Source organism: Aphelocoma coerulescens, assembly GCF_041296385.1.
Source record: "Aphelocoma coerulescens isolate FSJ_1873_10779 chromosome Z unlocalized genomic scaffold, UR_Acoe_1.0 ChrZ, whole genome shotgun sequence".
In the NCBI taxonomy this organism is placed as follows: Eukaryota; Metazoa; Chordata; class Aves; order Passeriformes; family Corvidae; genus Aphelocoma; species Aphelocoma coerulescens.
Window position 1 is genome coordinate 34,028,573 of NW_027184085.1, and position 20,890 is coordinate 34,049,462.

At 38.8% G+C, this 20,890-nt stretch overlaps 1 protein-coding gene across 1 annotated transcript in view; it reads right to left on the reverse strand.

Moving 5' to 3' along the window:
• Positions 1-19,566, reverse strand: part of SLC24A2 (solute carrier family 24 member 2) — a 108,069-nt gene extending 88,503 nt beyond the window's left edge. The window contains exons 1-2 of the mRNA XM_069001578.1: positions 19,482-19,566; positions 16,492-17,566 (exon numbers count right to left, since the gene is read on the reverse strand). Of these exons, the coding sequence (XP_068857679.1) occupies positions 16,492-17,424 (933 nt within the window). The 5' untranslated portion in view covers positions 17,425-17,566; positions 19,482-19,566. The remainder of the gene's footprint in view (positions 1-16,491; positions 17,567-19,481) is intronic.
• Between the last annotated feature and the right edge of the window lie 1,324 nt (positions 19,567-20,890).

Here is a 20,890-nt window from a genome sequence, read left to right on the forward strand (position 1 = left end):
ATCCTGATTTCACTCTCTTAATACACACAAAAAGTTTTTAATTGTGGAAGAAGTGGTGTTATTATTACTGTAGCATTACATTTATTTGGGGCAGTGTGATGAGTATCATCTCTGTTTTAATCTCGCAACCTTAACAAGTTCTTCCAGAGAAACTGTCCTCTGAGAACCAGATGTTCTTTTGCAGATTTAAATGCAGACATAAAAAGAGGAAAGGTACGGACTGTTCTGTTATTTATGTATTTCTCTGCTCAAGGACTAGCATGTAATGGGAACACATCACAGCAGGAACGCACACACATTTGCCTATGCTGATTTTTCCTCCTTGGTAAGCAGAAGCCCTCTGCTGTCATTACACAGAGATTAAAAGCCCTAGGCATACTTTTAGTACGTACTTTTCTCTATTGTACTAACAGACAGACAGCATATCCAAGGTGCATCTTGGACCCAATTAAAATGCATCTGCACACCTATCAGAAAAATACTGCACACAATGAAAGCTGACATTTGAACCTCTCTTGATTGTCCTCAGCTCATCTTTTAACAATGTGAGCAGAAATATTAACCTTAACACTCCTAATTGCCACAACATGAACAAAATGGTCTGAACAACTCTTGAGATGTGTATTTTACAACAGCAAACCACTGCTCGTTTCTGTGGCTACTAATTTGTGATCGCCTGATACGTGTGTCATGATTAGTTCTATAGCTTGTTAGAAGAGTAATTTAGAATAGTAATTTAGACTTGCTAATGCTTCAAGGTTGTAGGTGTTTTTTAGCTTTGTTCAGATGCAGCTTTGTTGAAAGCTAATACAAGCTGCCTAACAGTTCCTTCCTGACTCACAGGACAAAGAAATAGACTCAGTAAATTACTATTTTGCTTTCACATATCCCATTCTACACATTTTTTTTGTTAACTGTATCTTACATTTCAACAAACTCATAAGTGGTGAAACAGGAAAAAAAACAGGTCATGAACTTTGGATGGAAATGGCCAACTGTTACAAGAAGTCCTGACCCACACATGGTTGACTGAAATTTTTCTGACAAAATGCAGTTACCTTTTCATAATCTTGAATGAGATTTATGTGATAGCAGAATTAATGAAAGGAGTTTACTTCACAACAAGTGTATTATTGGCATACATGCTGCACTGGCTAGCAACCTTGCTGAAGAAAAACACTGGCTTACACTAGAAGCATGACTATTTCTGCTGATAAGGAGCCTAGCTTTTCAGTACTGTATCTAATCTTACTGGTGATCTGAACAAAATTTTTTCTCTTCTATTCCAGTTAGGAGAGTCCATGTTTCCCTGGACATTCGGTACCCCAGTGGAACTAACCAAAAGCAACAGAACAGTCACCACAGGCCTGGGGGAGCCCTGCCAGAAGTCCCCACACATAGTTCAATCACACAAAAACCATTTCTCCTGTATTTATTTTTAAGCTTTCATACATGTTACAAGGAATAAATTCACCCAGCAGACAATATAGCAGCACCATATTTTGGAAGTAAACTGAAAAAGACAGCGGTATTTTTCACAGGAAATGGGGCTGCATTTTATCAAAAGTAAAATTCATAAACACAGATACATTCCACAGTTGTTTCTGATCACAGAAATTAGCAGTTCTGCTTGACACTGAGCTTATATTCATCCCACATATTTTCACGAACTTAAGTAAGCTTCTCATATCAGGAGCACTGCACACTATAGTAACAGTTCAAGCCCAGAAAAACTGTATTTCTATCAAAGTTCTCCTTGCCAGAGGGGTTAATATTGAGCAGTACAGCTCCTCTCCAATACAAAAAGTCAGAAAGGTACAGGACATCATTATGAGTTAGAAAATCCTGCCTCCCTTTTCCGCAGTGTTTGATGCCAAACAACATCTAACAGTCAGCACTTTCTGCACAGAATATGCTGCAATTACATGAAGTCCTTCTAGCACTTTGAATCTATCCAAAACTCATTAAAACCAACAATGCTGATATCCATCTACTGTGAACAGAAAGCCAGTCCCATGCAGCTGTTCAGCACTCTGCAGTGCCCAATCCCTGGTTGACATCTGGAGCTGAAAGAACAGATCCTTCTGCTCTTGATGTCAAGATGCACTTTGCTTTGTGGTCTTTCACAGACTGTCAGAAAGCATCCCTTTGGCCCACACTTTGGGAAACAGTGATGCAACAACGTCAGTCCCTGACAGCACCTGACAAAGTTGACACATTAGAACAGAAATGCCAACATATTAGGAAATCAGGTAAGTAATGGCTACTTGACCAGAACCTAAAGGTTTTCTTTACTCTTCCCTTGCTGTAAGAAGCTTGGTGAACAAAACTGCAACCAGCATTGGCTCTAGAAGAGGTAAGGGAGCAGGGACTGAGGCTTGCCATTGGCCAATCTGCCACACCCCATCCTCTACACTTAGAAAGAAGGTACTCATGCCTCAAAGGGGTGGTCAGCAAAGGGAAGACAGTAAATTTTAGGTTTTCCATGGCAAATGGACACTGATATGCATGGTACAAAATCAGAGGTTAACATGAAGTAACAGGCACAATAATGAAGTGTGGCATCAAATCCTTATTGTAATGGAAGGGATTTTGTCTTTTAAAAAATACCCATTTCTCAATACCAATTTCCTACACTTATGCCTTATCCTTTTACCCTTACACTGTTCTAACAGGATAATCGATACTCTGATGATTCATTCATGATGTCAAAAAAAGGTGATGGTCAGAACCACTGCAACAAGAAGAAAGAGAGGATGCTTTACATCTCATCAGTGAAATGCCAACTGTCTTCTTGCTTCACACAGATGTTGTAATACTGATTTTTGATATTTTAATGGAATGACATCCAAGAACGTTCAGGGCTTGCATTCTTTTTCACAAATGAGTAAGGCAGGCATAGGATTTTACAACTCTGAGGAGATCTGAAACATTGTGAAATAAATTACTTGCTGAAATTCAACAAACACGCCTGAAAGAGCCATGACTGCAAACTGATTTCCTTTTGTTAAGGACTGTATGTACACATCTCCTTACAGCAGGCTCTGTTCCCTCACTAAATTGTGAAATATTTGAAAACAACAATTACCATTTAATTGTGAAGAACAAACATCCAAAAACAGTTAAAAGCAGATGGAGGAAGAACAATGTAATCTGAATTTTCATAATTAACCACTTCTTTTTCCATTGGAAGCTGAAGTTGCTGAATCCTAACAAGGGTTTCCCTGTTATTTTAGGAGATCTATGCAATTTAATTAATTTGTTGTAAATGTTCAGACATCTACATGGAAGGTTAGAAATTTGATCAATTAAAAATGGATTAAGTAGTTAACCAATATTGTAATTCTCTGAAAGTTAAAATTATGCCTCATTTTATAAAAAAGATAATCCAGAAAAGTCTGCTATGAATCATGTAAGTTAACAGTGTCTGTGGCTGCAGTGCCAATAACTTTTCTATAAATAACAGTAAGACTCACTTAATAGCTTATTTGCCTCAAGTACCTGTTTGGAACCATATATAATATCTACATACTGACCTGAACAGAAAAGGAGCAAATTAAATGTTCACAGACTAGATTAACACTTAAATAAGCATTTTATTTTGCTTGGTGGCATAGAAAAACAGCAACTTTTAATTACCTCTGTTTCAAAGGTGACCTTGTGCTAAATGACATCAGGCTATCACCCTCACACAACCTGATGTAATTCCAGGTTTCAGAAAAGGCAGCACTGTGGTAATTATTCATGGTATTACAATAAAAGCACAGGAGACAGATTTTCAGGTTTACCAACCTACTGCTGCAGGTGATAGCCCAGATTTTTGCCCAGTTCCAGGTCAGGAGAGGATTAAGCCTTACAATAAAGATCCTATTGGTGGAGTATTGATTGACAGACAGTCAAACATGAGCCAGCTGTGCCCAGATGGCCAGGAAGGCCAGTGGCATCCTGGCCTGGATCAGCAATAGTGTGGCCAGCAGGGCAGTGACTGTCCCTCTGTACTCGGCCCTGGTGAGGCCACATCTCATATCCTGTGCTCAGTTTTGGGCCTGTCACTCACTATGGGACAGACACTGAGGTGCTGGAGCATGTCCAGAGAGGGTCAACAGAGCTGGGGAAGGGTATGGAGCACAAGTCCTGTGAGGAGCAGCTGAGGCAGTTGGGGGTGCTCAGCCTGGAGAAAAAGAGGCTCAGGGATGACCTTACGCTCACGCCAACAGCCTGAAACAAGGGTGTAGCCAGATGGGGGTCATTCTATTCTCCCAAATAACAAGGGATAGGCCAATAGAAAATGGCCTCAAGTTGCACCATGGTACTAAGAAAAATTTCTTCACTGAAAGGGTGGTCAGACATTGGAACAGAATACCCAGGAAAGTCTCCATCATCCCTGGAGAAATTTGAAAGCTGTGTAGATGTGGTGCTTAGGGACATGGTTTAGTGGTGGAGCTGACATGTTAGGTTAACAGCTGGACTCAGTAATCTGAAGTGTTTTTTCCAACCTCAATGAATCTATGACCTTATAAAAATGCCCATTTCTCTGTAGTGATTACAGAACTAAACTGAGGAGGCTATATTCATAGGTCAGGCAGCACAGCTAAGCCAGGTGAATCTGGGGCCAAGAGCTGGGTTCTGCAATTGTCTACATCTTGAGTTTCTCATTGATAATTTTGAACATAGATAAACTAAATCTGAAAATTAGTCTTTGTATTTTTGCAGAGTACTTTTCCATAGGAAGAGCAGGTTATTCACAGAGAAAAGTTTTCTTTCACTTTATCACTCACAAAAATGTTCCTGTATCTGTACTTAGTTAACAAAATAGCTAATAGATTTTCCTACATTTCAGAAAGGAATTAACTGACTTTTCCCATGCCCACAATTCCCCTCAAGAGATAGACCCCTTAAAAAAGATGAAAGCAGCAGTGGTTTCTAGTAGTGGTCTGGAAAAGACAGTATGATGCCACCACACAATAATTGCTTTGATGTTTATCAATAATCCAAAAACTAATCACATGACAGGGCAGATTATGCTGTGAAACACTGAGTGCCCTTTTCCAGTTTGAGTCCAAGGGCACCGAAAGCTGATAAAGCCTGCTCTGCTTGCTATGAGTCCTAAAGAAATTGCTTTCTTGTTTGCTAAGGGTGATTTAATATGGAAGGAGAGCAGCTCAGAGGCTTGGAATCATACAGTGGCACACAGAGATCAGAGAAGCAGCAAGATCATAATTCACCATGTCCTGACTTTTGGGCTTAATTTCACTTTCATCAAAATCAACAGGAAAACTTGACATCAACTTCAAAGCTACCTTTTATTCAGTTTAGTCCTTTCCCTCACAAAAGAAGAAAACAAAATAATTATTGAAATTACAAAAATCTGCACATATAGGGTTTATTCTAGTTCTATTTGACTTTTTCCCCTACTATTCCTCCTAATATTTTAAGGAAGGACATTAGTGTTAATGATGGAAAGAATTCTTAAGCAGAAAATTTACTAACATTTAAAACTTTGTCAAAGAGGATATGCTTACCATGATGCTTCAAAAACATCATGATGGCAAAATGAGAGTCTCATGTACGCTGTCGGGTTTCTTTCCACCAAGCCTGACCACCTTTTTCTCAGATGCCACCATCTTCTTGCTTTGCCTCCAAGACCATTTTGCCATCAATATGCTGACCTTTCTTTTTTCTTGCATACAGCAATCCAGTCAAGCAAGTAGAAATAAAACTTTCCTACAGCACATTGTACAATGTTCTACAAGGCTTGAAAGCCACAGGTTTCTAAGACAGTTAAATGAAAGAGAGAGCCACATATTGACCCTTAAACCCAAAGCTAAGGCATGAATTTGCAATTCAGTCCAGCCTGTTACTAAGCCTGTTGATGTTATTTGAAGATGAGAATCTGTACTTCTTCACACATGTCTATGTACAAGATCATAAATCAAAATTAATTTCCCATGGTCCTAAAAAGAAGAGGCTGCATGCTTTTTTTTAATGATAAATATATATACACTATATTACATTCTAAATAGCCTTACTGTGTTGTTTGCAAGTAAAAAATGGACACAGGAAGTTATCCAAATAATTCAGTAAGTAATTTCAATACTAATATATCTGAAAATACTGATTTTCAATATTAATATTTGCAAATAATTACTAATATATTTGCAAATGTATGCACTAATATATTGAAAGATCATTAGGGAATGGGTGTGGCAACATTTCTATTACTTTGCTTAAAAGCACTTACACTTAATAGGAAATTTTAAGTGAAGAAAGTAATAAATTCTCACCCCAGCTTACTGCTCAGTTTCCTGTTTCTATCTCTGTAGAGGTACAGGATAAGGAATCACTAATGTGATACATTAGGTACAATAAAATATGTCAATAGCTCAGTACATCATGTCCTTGGCCTCAGGCAGGAATGACTTGTTTGTTGCTTGGAAGGAGTCCATACTTAAGAAGAAAACACAGACATTTTTCTCTGAAAAACTAATCTGGAAAAATCCTATGAGGAATGTGCTGATCAAAAACTTTAACTACTTGAGTGAGTCTTATGGAAAAGGGTTACTAGGTAGAAGAGAGGCGAAATGGTGCAGGAAGCACGCAAATGACCGTCCTAGAGAACTGCCCCGTTTCTCATTCACCTCTTGCATGGCGCACACAGCACCTTCAGACTGACAGAGCGCACACATGCACACACCAGCGGGAAATGGTTCTGGTACACACTGACAACGAGACAATCAAAAGGCTACAAAATCACTTCATTATAATGCACAGAGCACGATTCGGAGTGGCAGCAAGCAGGGATTTTATTTCAGAAATGGAACACAAAAAACAATGGCAATATTCCTGTGCAGTGTAGCCCCAGGATCATTCTCTGAGTAAATTTTAAAGGAATTTTGCCATTGGTTTTGAAAGAAGACTCAGGTATTCTGTCTATGACTTCTAGCATTGCTGTGTCTCCTTCCAAAAAACTCATTCAGAACTTAACAGCTTTCCATGGTTTGCAATATAGAGAGGAAACACTAATCACTTCTAAATTCAAATTTTGCAGAGTATTTAATAGTATTTATATTACTGCAGCATTTAAAAATCCAGCCAAGATGAAGACTTCAAACAGAATATGCTTCTATCCAGAAACATTCTAAATGAAAAGAAAGTGTAGTAAATAGATACAATAAATATTAAGAATAAAGCAGAAAAATAGGGATATTTAAATAAAAGTATATGGAAACAAAACTAGCTGTAAGATGGTATGACACTTTCAAATTATTTCAGTTGACTTTAAAAATCCGTAAGTAACTAATAATATGAATTATTTCTAACTACTCCTGGACAAAGAAATTCTTGGAGTTCCAAAATTTGGGAGTTTTCCACTCAAATATTTGATTGCCATGAATTTTAGTTAAATGATAACCTTCTGACTGTGCCTGGTAGCAATAGAAGGACTTTAATTAGTAGTTTGATAAAAGCTTGCAGCACAAATTTAAAAAAAAAAACCAAAAAAACAACAAAATTAACATCTGATTAATCCCAAAAGTGGTGCTATCCTCTAATGCTACAAACCCTGCAAACTTCAATCTTCTCCCTTGGGCAAAAGTCTATATAACTAGACAGGTCTCAAATGATGCCCTGAAGGTCACCAAACACAGGCTGTGACAGCAGACATGCCTTTTGCTTAGTGATCTATATCAGCTAGAGCTGTTTTACAGCAATGTGAGAGGGTGAAGAGTTTACACTACTTGGTTATGCAATAAATGTCACTGGTATTACTGCTGACTCCAGACTAGACTCACAGCATTAAGCAGTTAAGAGGTGATAAAGCAGGATTAATTCCTGAGGAAAAATTCTGATTAATTTGTCAACATAGTTTGTAGTACAAATTCCCTGCTATCTTTATTCTTCCTCATACAGGAAAACATTTTGCACCAATCTATTCTCTTAAGTGTAGGACTTCACAGCAGTTTTAACATAATTGCACAGACACACCTTTAAGCCTGTTTTTGCACACTCACCTTAAAGGAAGTCATCCAAGAGCACAGCTATTTATGGCTGTTCATGTAAATCACAAAATGGATGACAATGGAATGGTAATGGAATAGTGCAAAACACAGTAACTTAGCAGTAATTGTTCTTTGAGCTGCCCTGATGAAATTGTACCTGACAGGGACAGTAAAATCACACCGAGTGAGTGGCTAAGGCAGGGCTGTAGTTACACTGCTAGATAAAGCCACTTCAGAGACAACATGAGCTCTGAACCCTCCACCTGCTGTAAAAACAAATACATGATCAACACACTGAATTCTCATTGCTCTCCCCTGCCCTGAGGCCCACTTCTATTACCAGCAAGGCAGTGGCTGTTTTTCCAACACAGAACTTCTTTTCATTTCCTTTTTTCAGATCAGAACACAGGTAAATGAACAAACCACCAGTGACAGCAAATAACTACTGTATTTGCTCAAAGATACAGCTATTGCCTGCAAAACAACGAAATATGTGGTAATGTACTACAATGTATTTTCTGTCAGATGTAATTTTCTTGCCAAAAGTATGCCCTAAGGCTGCTCTAACTTAGGATTTTCAGCTTGCCTGTGACACTGACCTGCACTCTAACAATACAATTGCAAGAATTTCAAACACACAAATTTATGACAAACCAAACTAAATACAAACCATCTGATCTGACAATTTTCCCCAGAAGCAAAACAGAGCATCAACAGTACTGTTTTGACTTAGGTCCTATAATACAAAAAGGTGCTGTCTTCTACCAGATATATCGACTGATACTAGCGAAGATATATTGCAAAATCATACAGGCAAGTAAGCTACTTCTTTAAATTACTTCTTGGACATCTATGTTTAATAAATAATAAGCAACTCAATGACAGCTTGGGTGAGGATGGTATGCTAACTGTACATACAATTGTATACATGACAAATCATATTCTTCTTATCAGATACTGTGAATGGAATTTATCTTTCTCCCATGATGAGTTACTGTGGAAAGAAACTGTGATTTCATACAGTTATCTAAGCACCTAGTCTAGGGAAGACCAGATTATCATCTCATTACTTGGCTAGGAAAATTAATAATAGTTAAAAAATATGTGCCTGTCTCAGAACAATACCGTGTCAGGACCATTCTATAAGGCATTCTACTTGAGAGACCAAATCTCCAGCATTTTGAAATGCACAGCTAAGTATTATTAAGGTATTTGGTTTGTACTGATAACGGAAGATAGTGATTTTCAGGAGTACTTAATGAACGGTTTTGAATTTAAAGAAAAAAAAAACCACCACAAAAACAGTCCCCTTTCTTTTTCTAAGCCACCTATATCTCATGATGCATATCTGTGCATGATAAATTTATTACAATTACCTAGTATTTGGTCTATCTTGTCATTGTAGGTTCTAAAAAACTTGTCAGTGCCAAGAAATAATTCGAATCCCTAGTTTGTGCCAATAGCACACTTACTGCTGCACAGATTAATGGAAGCAGCAATTAAGTTAAATAATAAAAAGTGATGTTTAAATAAAAGCTGGCTGAAAAACAACAGAACCTGGCTGATCTAGGTTAAGGTGAAGGAAACAACATTTACTCTACAGAGTTATTAACATCACACTAGCCACTGCTTGCAGGTTAGACAAAACTTCGTACGTGTCTGGGGAGAAATAAGGAAGTCTTATTGTTTATATTGAAGTTTATTTTATAAGCAGTAACAGAGGCTGCTACATAGAATGTCTGAAGAGTTACAGGTTTTACAGCTGTTCATTTACACTCATCTCCAATACATCTTCCCATCTGTTCTATACACCATGTGTAAAACACTTTTAATACTCATTCATCCCACATAGATCTTTTCAAGAGAAGCATGGGCACATAGCTTATTTTTAAGAATTTTCCTGACCTCCACTTCTATATCATTTTTGTTGTAGGACTTTCTTTGGTGTGAACATGCTATCCATTACACAGTAAAAAATTCAAATTGGTTATAATCTTATTCCACAGCTACAAAAGCAAAATCCATGAATTCTTAGAGGAAAAAATCAGAGGAGAAAGGACACAATAGAGCCTGTTTTCTCATCTCTACAGCTGGCAGCGGAAAACTGACTCCTGCTAATAAAACCAACAAAACCTCAGATCATTAGCAGGAAAGAAGCACTTCATCAAACCTAATTTTTTGGCCTGTGGCCCTGGCAGTGTAGTGCTGGCGGCCTGGGGAGTGTCACCACTCAGAAAGGCCAAGGTCACCCTGAAGTCAGCAGTGCTCAGGGCATCACACACTCTAAATGTTGCACCCCCGACACTGCAACAAGCACTGCCCTAGCGCAGCTTCCATTACCCACATCACACCCCCACACTTTAAAATGGAGTGGTCACTATTGTTTTTTAAAACAAGACCAGGAAAGTAGGGGAGTCAGCTGTGCCTTGCCACTCAAAACTTTTACATGAGTGTGGCACCAACTTAAAATGGGCAGTGAATGTATGTAATTTGGCAGATATCTGTGTGTAATTTCATAACAGTTGAGCACTCTTACCCCCAAAATCTGAAGACATTGTAAAAAGCCCTTAGATTTTGTTAAATATTTATCTGAGAGGTAAATCTGGAGAACTATCTTGGGAGAAAGGCAGAGGAATATGGGTTGGATGGAAAAGCAGTACCACGCCGCTGCAGCTGGGTCTGCCATTTCTGAACAAGCCTCTAAGCAAAAAAATGATTTCTGAACCTCTTTTCTGTTTTAAAGTAAAGCTCCTTCAGAGACTGAGCACCCCAAAGCTGGCAGGTATTTTGAGGTCTGGTATACTGATTTGGGTCTTGAAATTCTACCTACAGCCTCCCGTAGCTCTCACATTCTGTGGAGGATCTGGACCAAAGTACCCAAAACTGAGACGACAGAAGGAAAAACATTTGTAAAATCCCCAGACTTTCCTCTCTTTGTTCAGCTTCTGGAACAACAAATTTAACCATGTCTGGAGTTCTGCTGAAATAAAGCATGGTGAACATTTGCCAACACAGCTGGTTTTGTTCAGCCCCTAAGATGTATCATTTGACTTCTTTTTAATTACATACGCTTTTTATTTTTAAAGGTATTGATGGATATTTTGTCCCCTTGCTATTAATTAATGGCGGCACAGTTGTAGACTTCCTTTTCCCATCATAATTAACAAGGGCTTCATCTTAGTGGATGGCCATGATTTAAGAGCATTTAATCTACACTATGTTTGCATGCTGTCATTTTTTGCTTGTTACCAGAGTATATAAATAAGAAACCAAGGGACTCCAGTGGTGAAAACTATAATCATAGCTTTGTAGTCAATAAATTACTGAGAAGTGCTAAAAGAAACTGAGAATAATATCCATTTCACTGTACTAATGGTTCAATATATAAAGTATCAGCCTTTGGTTATGTCAGTTAATAGTCCCAAATTGAAACAACAATGCTAAAAACTCAAGGCAAATTAACTCATAGTTACTGCTACTGGAGAAACATTAAATTAACACAGAAGTAATTGAAAGTTTTTGAGAAAAAAAAAAATCAGATAAAACAACACAAAACCAGACATTTATCTAAACAAAAGATGGTTCAATGTCAGTGCTGAGGCTTATATTTCAAACACCTACTTAAAACAATGCAGCTATCTTGCTCAGATAGATACTCAAGATCCACATACTCATAGCTCTATATTCATATACATGCTTGCACAAGCAGACCAACTGAGAAATGTCTGTAGAATAAAAGTCAAATCTTCCTAAGAACTGTAAAACACTGTGAACTATGAAAACTATGAAAATAATATCTTTTCTTGGTAGCAAGAAAAGAAAGGTTATTTTATAGATAGTTACATTTACTGGGTCTGTGGATTCAAAATTAAGAAGCCCTAAAAAAGAACTGTTCTGGAGTTTCAGTTTTTCCTGTACACATGCAGGTAATTTGTGTTTTACCTTGAACACATATTATATCAGACATTACAACAGTGAATGTGCACGTGCAGTGCTAATACAGCCACAAAGCAGAGAAGTACCTAAAATACTGTTAATTTCCTTTAGAATGCAAATACTTCCATTAAATACACCGTGGCAACACTTGACATCAATGTGGATCTTAAGCTATTCAAGTTTCTTAAGACAACAAAATTGGCAAGAAAATAATAGCTATGCCGTGTTGGTAAAAATAGCTCATTTTCCAAATGCAGTTCTCTGTAAATGTAGAAAAACTGCAACTGTCTTGTATATACCATAAGCCATTTATCTAAAATGGTACTGTCAGTGAAACAGATGTCATTGCACAATATCCCTGTGCCACCCACATTCTGTTCTCCTAGTTGCCAAACAGAACTGTTTTGAATTATTTACTGAACGATCAGATTCAAGCATTCCTGCAATGATCTCCATGCGACATTAAAGGAAAAAAGTACTTAAAAACTAGTTTCACATGATGTTTTAACGTGACTTAATACATTCAACATATCTTCACCAACACAGACTATGAAGAATAGACTGAAATCTTAGCAGAAAGTGAAAAAAAGTCTTATTTTTGAGAACTTTGTGCATCAGCTTTTTCTGTTTTCCTCTTCCTATTATACTCAATTTCAGGCTTATGTTTTTAAATACCTTCATTCAGCTGAGGAAGATGCCAAATTAATACCAAAGTCTCCACCTCAGTCCTAAAAATCATGTGTTCTTTGCAGGATAGCTGCATAAAACCTAAAATTCATGCCACAGAGTAAGATAGTTTGGATGTGTTCTTTGCAGGATAGCTGCATAAAACCTAAAAATCATGCCACAGAGTAAGATAGGTTGGAAGGGATTCTGGGAATATCCAGCAGTGGGATGGCACTTACTACTGTAGGGCCTGTTCAGGGCAGCTTGTAGGGCTCAGAGTCACTTGTTAGGGACCCATCTTGATCTGCATATACCATATACCATCCTACACTGTAGAACTGAGCCATCTGGTTTCTGTCTTGTCTTTTCATGTCTTTGCTGTCTTGCTTTTACAAATATCCTCCTTTTTTTTTCATCCTTTTCACAGTGATCTCTGGAGTTCATCAGTATCAGACTGCCATCAGGCTTCCTTGGGGGTGACAAGAGGCACAGAACTATCCACAGTTCAAACAGAACCTTACCAATGAACGGTACGAACTCTAAATGCAAAAAGCTTGTCGTCTGTTCTCATCAGTGCCACAAAATTGTTCCAAAAATTAAAATTAGCAGATTTTCTCAACGTGGACACTTCAGTAATCCAGACTGTGTATGTTTGAAAGCTTGTGAAAGAAAACAGTGAGCACAGTGAAATTCGTATAGAGTACTCTGTCTGCATTCTCATTTGTACAAGTAACCAACACAACTAAAAAAAATAATATCAGAAGTTCAAATAGTCACAGTTTTCTAGTACAAAAAAATGTGCTTTAATGGGGATAGGAATCTAAAAGGCATCTACAGAGATACACACGTGTTCCAGCAACCTGATGAATACACCTAGAGCAAATGAAAGCTAGACAGAAAAACAAGTTCACATCTAAAGCCTTTTCTCATGGGAAATACTGCCCTTGAGAAAGTAAAACCCTCTTCAACCTCTCAAGAAACCTGAGAATAAAAGTACTGAAATTAACATTAAACCACATTTTAGTATCTCAGGAGGTTTCTCATCTGAGCAGCTTTTTACTTTGGTACTTGTTTGCTAATAAGCCACCTAACCCTTCAACTATCCAGCTTTATGATGCCTTATTTAGACTTCTCAAATTTGTTGAGCTGCTTTCAGATTACAATAGTCTTAAAGATAAATACGATGCACAAGTTTTTTTAGCAGAATACTTGCCAGTTTGGCAGCAGCAAAATCAACAACAAATAGGCATAGGGAGTTTTTGTTAGAGAAAAGAGAATTTTCTCTACTCTCCTGAAATTAAAATATTTCAAGACACTTTAACACACCCAATTCCAGATAGCTGCCTTGCAATTCTCTGCCTTAATGGGGAAAAAGAAAGTGAAAAAGTTTCCATCAGAAACAACTGAGGTTGCAAATTCTGTGTTTAGTATACTAATTTGATACATACGATTGTACATACACACTCTTGGTGAGTGGAAGCAATCTAGGCTAACAGCTAACACTGTAGAAGTGAAATATTCTTTGCCACCAAATGCCAAGACTATCACTTCTCTGATACTTATAACCCTCAGTGTTTAGGAAATAAACACCCATGTGCATTGCATTCACTACTGGGCACCCGACATCAGGCTATAAAAACATTTTATCCTTTGCTTTAGACATAACTTCAAGCTGAAAGTCCTAGGCATCTCTATCAGGCGTAGGACTACATGTAATAGTTCTTCTTTTTTCTTTTTTTTTTAATTTAAAAAGCAAGAAAACCAATTACCTAATAATAGCCAATAAGTTAACAGAGAACTTCACTGAGACTTTATCCAACAAACATAATCCGTGACATCCTTGCTATAAAAAAATCATTCATCCTGCTTAATGCTGTTCAACTGAAGAATAAAATAATTCATAATGACTTATCATTTCAAAGTGTCAGTGGAATATTCAAAAATATGTCTTTACAGCATGGCTCACAGAGGAAAAACATGGTCTGACACCTTCAGAAGCTATTTTCCCCAGGAAGCAGAAAATACGTATTAGCTAAATTGCAACAAAATTAGAGCATCTTTCTTCACCCCTCAATGATTTATGAATACATTATTTTGTCATTTTAATTAAATTCAAGTTAATTCAGGAAAAATATTTTCATGAACTATATGATGCAAAGCTTGTGGTTTTAGGAAAAGTAGCCAATTTCTGATTTTTTTCACCCCCATCTGAAATTTGTGTACCTGTATTATAAACAAGCGCTCAGTAACTAAAATGTTAAACAGTAAATGAGTGGTCCTAAAGGTATCCTTTCAAAATCAAGTCCATCTAGAGTACTTAAAATATAAATAATGTTCAATATGGCTTGCAAATGATTTAGTCTTCTGTCCAGCTGAAAGTAACTGAACACTTTGATATATAGATATTCTCCCTCACGGTGTAGCCTGGACAGCACAAGCCAGTTGCTTTTCATATTGACAACTGCTTCATACCAGTTACAGATTTATATTTTCTGTCCGGTTTTGGACAAATTAAGGTTGCTTCATATACCACAGTCTTTCTAACATTACATATTTTTAGCACAAACTGTCAAAAAACTTATAATACACTGTGAAATCTCACATTATTTAGAAAGCAACTAATGTAGTTAAAGAAGCCCTTTGCTAATGAGGGCAAGTATTTTGTTGGTGTTGACCTTTCCTTTCATTTACTTACAAAATCCGAATTATGCATTTTGAGAAAGGTGAAGATGAGCATGCTGATTTTGGAAAAAGAAAAGAACAGAAACGAAAGTAAGTACAAGTAAGTGTACAACTGTTAAACGTGGCTAGAGACCAAAAGAAAAAAATGAGACTTTTTTGAGCTTTAATTTTGGTGGCTTGTGGCTTGCCCTAAAACTGAATGTATCTATCAGGACTTTTAAAATATCCAGATCTGGTATGTCTCTCTCCTCCTGTTTATGTGCCTGTGCACTTATATTGGTGGATTGTGTGCCTCCTGAACCACTTCATATACCACTGCTAAACAAAAGAAACTGAACAGCGAGCAGCTAGGTCCCTGAAAATTTGAATAATTACTGTATAATAAAACCTTATCAGATGAATATACCCGATGTCATATAAAAACAGATATTCCAGCCAACATACTGCTACATGCAGAAGTATTTATCAGCTCAACTTCATAGGTCCCTTAAATATTGCTTAAGAAGAAAGCTGTTTAAAAGATTATTGTAATTGCTGAAGACCTACCAAGCCCTCTGTGCATAAATTTCATTATCTACTTGTGAACAAAAATTAGTTTGCATAGTTGCAAATAGCATATCCTTTTTAAACAGAGAACCTGTGACTTTTGCCATTGTGGTTCCTGTTTTCAAGAGGTCTTTTTTCATGTAATTGCCACTAATTACAATAGGAAGTTCATGCTGCATGATCAGCATCAGTAGATGACAAACATGTATAAAGATACCTTTGTATACTGTTCTGAATTATTTGCACTTTCTCTGGGGAAAAAAGTGCATTAAAAGTCTTTAAAAAGCCAAATTTTTGTCACAAGATCCTCCCCAGATATTGTTACTGCTTAATCCAAAGGCTTAGGGAAAAAATAGCAGCTATTGCTCAGACCTCATCAATGTGCCAAAATGCTGAGTAAAGGTTTATGTCTTTTTGCTGCATTTTCTTTCTTGCTTTCTATGTGATCAGGATCATTCTGGAGCTAAAAGCTATTGATTTACTAGAAGGCTACTTGTTTTTTTCATTTTCAGTAATATCAGTTTGGTTAAACAAAAAGACCTTTGAGCAAAACATGGAACTTTTCTATACTGGTTACTGTACTATATTAGAATCCTTATGCTATAGAAGGACTCAGCACTTACAGGGACATTATTACATGTAATTCAACTAAAAATTGACCAACCTTTCCTTCAGCATCTGTTGTTACCTTCTCAACCTTGTTCCTGTTTAAAAATTTCTTCACCAATTCTTCTACTTGAACATTGAACTTCATGAAAGTCACATAGGAGAAGTAGGCTGTCAGGAGCGTTACGCTTTCCCACCACATTATGAAGTTATCCAGAAAAAATATGATTAGCAAGATCAAGTCAATGATGTAAAAGGACATATCTCGAAAGAGTGGCCACCAAGTAAGGTTCAAGATCTCTTTAGAAAATAAAGCACACATTCCAATAACGAATAGGATATTGAACACGGCAGATCCCACTATTGTACCAATGCCAACGTTGCTGTGGGATATAAACACTCCTATCAAAGAAGTGAACAGTTCTGGGGCTGACCCACCAGCAGCCATGAAGGTTGCCCCTGCCACATCATCAGAAATGGCCAGTTTTTCAGTGATGACAGTCAAGGAAGGAACAAAGAACTCATCACAGACTATGGCTAAGGCTATAAACATGTAAATCATTCCAATTATATGGAGGATCACTGCTCCCTGTCTTCTCTCCTCAAGAGAGAAAAGGTCCTCGGGGTACTCTCCCTTCGCATGATCATCTGTTTGATTGTCGTGCCCAGCTTCATATTTCATTGAAGCATGTGGATCTGGCGTGCCGTTTTCATTCTGTTCTGTGAAATCCAAGAGAGTTCTTTGGTGCCCACGCACCAGCTTTTGGCTATCTAGGCTGTGGACCAGCGCTATGCTATGTGGTTCCATCTTGAAAAAGGCACTCATTGAAAGTGAGAAAGTACTAATGGCCACTACACTGACAAGGAGCCCTACAACTCGTATCAGTCTCAGTTTTTTCCTCACATTCTGGTGCCGCCTGCAACCAAACAGCGGTTCCTCCAAACACCACTCCACCAAGACACCAGCAACAGTTTTTTTCTGAAGAGCCATTTTGTGTTCTGTGTGAGATGCTGAGGGAGTCAGATGGACTGTTTCTTCATAATTTTCTCCAGCTTTGAAGTTAGAAGTGCTTTAAGAGTCTTCCCAGAACTAAGTACTTTTACTCTTCGCAGGATGTATTTTCTTCATTCGTCTTAAAAGGACAAACATATTATTGATATTAGTGAAATAGGAAGTGATTAGAAACTTATAAAAGCATTTTACAGACTCGGTTACATTTAAAATTTGAAGCAGAATATGTAACATAAAGCCATGTCACACCAGACACAGCAATTATATGTTTGTTTAAGCAGTAACCCTGTGGATAACGATTTACCAATAATCATTTTATGCCTCTCATATGCCTCTGAGCCACTGCTCTCCTCAGTTGCTGACAAAAAAAAGTCATAGTGGAAGGTAAAAGCTCTCTCCAGATGTTGTACAAAAATGAAGAAACTATTATTTTAATGGATACACCAAAGATTATTACCTTCTGTAATTACTTTCCACTATGAACATGTAATGTCCAAGTCCCAAATGCAGGGACAATAGTGTCAGAAAAAGCAATCAAAGTGCTAACAAGCATCTCATCAGACCTTTAGACAGCTGAGGCAGCATTAATTGAAATGTTATGCGTGCACAGAGCAACAGTCATTGCTGCGTAAGTGGAACACTCTGCTGCTGGAACAGGATTGAAATGGGAGTTTCTTTAGCTCCTCTGTAAAATCAACTCCGTTTTACAGAGAGAACTTGGCTTGGTTCTGATCACACCTAGGACACTATCTAGGATGAGCCAAGACAAAAATTTTCAGCCATCCCTTGTTTTGTTTTATGACATGCATTAAGCAATAAGTTATTATAAGGATATTACTAAGAATACCTATTCTTCTTAGTACCTACATGGTACCTTTTAAAAGTGTTCCTCTTACAGATACTTAAGAAAATAGTTTATATTTACACAAGACTTGATCCTAAAACAAACGAAATGGTAAGGAATTATGCAAGAATGACTATTCATGTATGCCAGAGATGAACGTTTTTGACTAACAGCACTTCTAACACAGGAAAAAACCTCTAGATAATAACAGGTACTTTGGTTAAGGAATTTGAAGAATATCTGTAATATAGAAGGTCGTTACATATGCGTCTTGCACAGTAAGCTGTATTTTATATGAAATGAAAGATACTTTGTCAATAAAATTGATCATTAGTTTACTAATGATCATTACTATTACTGCCCCAAAATACTTTGTTACATCTCTTATTCAAGTCATTTGTAGTGATAGCTGAATTCTGAACAATCTATCAATCAGCAGAATAATTGATTTTGTATTCTCAAATACAGGAATACAGCTGTTAATAATATTTAAAGTGTAATAATTATTATTACATGCAGTTATTTCCCGAGAAGTTATTAAGTCATTCGCAGTTTCTCCTGATTTTTTCAAACAGTTTCCATACTAAGATGTCATAGAGGCATACTTCATCCGCAAGATACAGTACCACAGCAGAGATATTTATTTTCCACCTCTGAGTTAATACCCGACGGACAGCCACAAAAACATTTAGCAGGAAATACACCGGAACGACACCACCGCTGCCGTGCGCAGCCGGCGGCGACGGGCCGGTGTCCGCGCTCCCTTGACCATTACGCGAACGGGATACAGGAGAAGCGCTCGTGCTGTCCCCTGCCCTGGCACTCGCACGGCAGATCCCAGCCAGACCGCTCCCGACACGGAGGACCCCAGACCCCGATGGAGCGCAGCGCAGTCCCCCGCCGCCCCGCCTTCTTCCCCGTCCCCCCGCGGAGATGCCGCAGAGCCTCGCCTAACTCAGCCCAAGTTCGCACCGCTCCGCCGCGCTGCGCCCCACGCCGCACAAACTTTTTCCACCTCCGAAAGGGGAGCGGGTCCAGCCCCACGCGCGGAGAGCCGCGGAGGCACCGGCCGGGGGCTCGGGGCACCGGTCCCCCCTCGGCAGCCAGTACCGCCCATGGGGGCGGGAATCTGCGGATGGGAGTCCCCGCACCGCCGCAGCCCAACCCCCGCCCGCACTCCGCCGGCGCTCACCCGGAGCTGCGCTGCGCTGCGCGCCGGCCCGCGGACGCTCGGCAGGGGCGCGGGAGCGAGCGGGATGGGGACAGGGACGGCGGCCCCTGCTCAGCCCCGCGCGGCACCGACTGCGGCGGGCGGCGGCAGCGGGATCCGCCCCGCAAAGGCGGGGCAGGCGGGGCCCCGCCCCCGCCCGCCGCGCTCCCACGGGAGTTGGGTCACCGGCCAAGCGACGGGGGCAAGGAATTTATTATTTTTTCTTTTCCCCTTCGTCCTGGGTTAGCTGGCGCGGTTTAAGCGAGGTAAAATCCAGCGCTTCCTAGCTAAGGTAATAAGCCTCAAAGAGTGGGGTTATTTTAAAAAGGTGAGGCCTCCTGATCAAAATATCCTTTATGCCAAATGAAGGGAAGTCGGGAAATGAAAGAAAAGGACGTTTCATTTTGGTTTTGGTTTTAGAGAAGGTGATATATCCACGATTAAGTTATTCATCACGATTAATTTCTGCTGAACAGAAATTTCTTCAAACTACATTTCAAAGTTGCCTCAGAGAACAATAAAGGTGCACTGAACACACAAGAAAACGTGAGAATTGCTTAGCCAGAATAGTCCCCTACTATTCTCATCTTCTGCTTTTAACATTAGTATTTCCTCAGTAAACTGGGCTTCGTTAAGTAATTGCTTCAAAATTCACGTACATTGAAACAGTAACAATGCAGCTCTGCCATAGCTAATTTCCTGTGACATGTGCCGGAGATCAGTTAGAGTACACAGGTGATGCTCTTTTGAAATACCAGTTGCACTCGTCCTCTATGCCATTGTTAGAAAAACCTTCATGGTAATCCATGGATAAACCAAAGTAATCCAGTGTAGGCGGGCCAACAGGCCAGGAAGACTCTGATTGGTTCGGGGCAGTTACAGAAGAACTTCATGTGGAAGTCCTTGAAAAATGCAGAGCCCAGACAAGAGCAAGGATATTCAGATGGGTTGGGTAGGACAGAGGTTGAGATCTGGGAAGAGTTTGGTAAACAGCTCAGTGATGCTTCTCTGCTTTCAGTGAGATCCTTTGCACATCCTGAAAAACCCTACTGTAAAACGTGAACTCTCAGTCTCTTCGGGGTAAAGAATAACCTTTTACAATTTCCTTTTTTACCTTCTTCATTTTGAACTCTGAGCTGTTTGGGTTGCCCTTGGCATTGATGGGAATATATGTAAGTTCTAAAGGTTTAGGAGATGACAAAACCAGATACACCAAAGTACAGCAGGCATCTTAGAAACTATGTGGCCACAAAAGAGATGTGAAAGGTTACAAAGATATTTCCAAAATTTCAATAGTTTCTAGTGAGAGCCATAGCTGAATCACACCCACGAAGTGCTCTTTAAGGCCAGAGTCTGTATGTGCAGTGTACATTTATTTCATGCTACATATT